Raw genomic sequence first — 1,854 nt, 5'->3', positions numbered from 1 at the left:
CTAATTAAACTCACATTTTTTATTCGTCGAATAAATTCCTCGACAACTTTGTCTTCACATGTGATATTTCTACCTTTACCAAAAGTTATATCCATAGAGTCTACTCTAGAGTTCGCTCTGCCAGTATTATTATTACTTTGCATAACAGCAAAGCCGTTTCTTTTTAAATGTATTACCTCAGTTCATAAATTAAACATTAAAAATATTAATAAATTCTACTGTTAGTTTCTTCTAGTCAATAGCCTATAATGTTCAGCTTTATCGCTTACCTTAGGCACAAAGACAAGGCACATTGTTACTGTGATTCCAAAGATGATAAATCCTGCAATAACTGCAAAATTTGCATCCACTTGGCTTCCAAGAAACTGACTAATAATGATTGCAATAACGCAGAGAAGTGTTGTGTTGTAGATAGACATTCCAATATAACGAGAGTCATTTAGGGCGGGAATAGTAACATATCGAGTTTCCCAGGCCAGAAAAGTTCCAAAAACTAATAACAGTAATTTCATACCATATATAATGCCTAACCAAATGGAAGAATTTTGGGAGCTGCATAAAACATTATAGTAGCGTATAACAGTATTTAAGTCTTGGCTTGAGTCCTGTAATAGCCATAAATAATCGCAAATGGTAAGTAACAAAGAATCCGTTAGCGCACAAGCTCATAATTAGATAGCAATAAACTTTTATGTAATACGATATTCAAACCAGAGCTAATGAACTAAGATTATATACCGAAACACACCCATATCACTACCAGCTATCTATATAATTGAAATGGGCAAATAAACAAATCAAGAAGTTTTGTGGCTGGCATAGATAGAACTATTAGTCGACGTTACCGAGCAGCCTATGAAATATTTTATAGTTGGATGTATAGTCATACAGATTACATAGAACTGTGCTATCTAATTTAAAACTGTAGATTTCTTATTTTCAGACTATCGGAATTATTCATATGCACGGTAAGCTAGTTAGCAGATAATCTGTCATTTCGACTATATATGACATTGTGATTCTACGATGCTTAGTAAAATAAGTAATGCAAGTCATATAATATGTTTTAAACTCTCGTCACCTTAAAAGTGAAGACTTTATCTATATCTAGGTTACGGCCAATGTCCGAATCTACGGTCCTCTATTAATACCTGGTGTTGTAAGCTTTCACTATCTACTATAAAGTATGAGATTATCTTCTGTAATTAAATAGCATTACTTAGGCTTAGTTATTATTATTTATAAGATGCTTATTTGACAAACTAATGAGACTCTATTACTTTACATTAGCATTTACCTCGATCCTTACAAGGATCTGCTTGCCTTTTAACGGATCAGCTAATTGCCAAATTGTTAAGTAGCACAAATCTATGCATATAAGAATTACTACCATAGCAATAAGTTGATGATCTTTAATCACCTAAAACCATCAAGATAATGTAATAAATATAAAAATTGATATAAATTTAGTACACACTCGTACGTACTCGATAAAACAATATTTTACAATTAAAGTAATCGAAGCAATCTTCAAACATAGTATACAGCTTATCAGCTGAAATCTCACGAGCTTATATGTTGAATCCATAAACTTAAATATCAGTGAACTTTAAATATAGTAAAGAGATTATAAACATAGCTGAATGTATAACAATTTGTATACATACGATCTTTGTTTTCTTGCCGCTAGTAAATATGCGATATACACGCCAAGTTTTAGATAGCAGTGATCCAAAAGCGATTGAAAATCCGATACTTAGAATCCATACACGTAATGGGCATATAAGCGCTGACGTTACACTAGGTGTGTTATTGGAGTCGATGCCAAATGTAATTGCTGCGATATAGCCCATA

At 32.4% G+C, this 1,854-nt stretch overlaps 1 protein-coding gene across 1 annotated transcript; it reads right to left on the bottom strand.

Annotated features, from left to right (window-relative positions):
• Positions 1 to 266: 266 nt before the first annotated feature.
• TRIADDRAFT_7696 (uncharacterized protein) lies at positions 267 to 1,727 on the bottom strand (the record flags this gene model as incomplete). The annotated part of the gene is made up of 3 exons (XM_002118556.1): positions 267 to 605; positions 1,298 to 1,420; positions 1,668 to 1,727. Coding segments are annotated over 3 exons (522 nt in total), but the record flags the coding sequence as incomplete, so codon positions are not given.
• Positions 1,728 to 1,854: the final 127 nt, after the last annotated feature.

This window comes from Trichoplax adhaerens, genomic scaffold (assembly GCF_000150275.1).
Source record: "Trichoplax adhaerens TRIADscaffold_200 genomic scaffold, whole genome shotgun sequence".
NCBI classification, from domain to species: Eukaryota; Metazoa; Placozoa; class Uniplacotomia; order Trichoplacea; family Trichoplacidae; genus Trichoplax; species Trichoplax adhaerens.
Note: the sequence above shows the minus strand (reverse complement) of the source record. Positions and strands in the feature narration are given on the sequence as shown.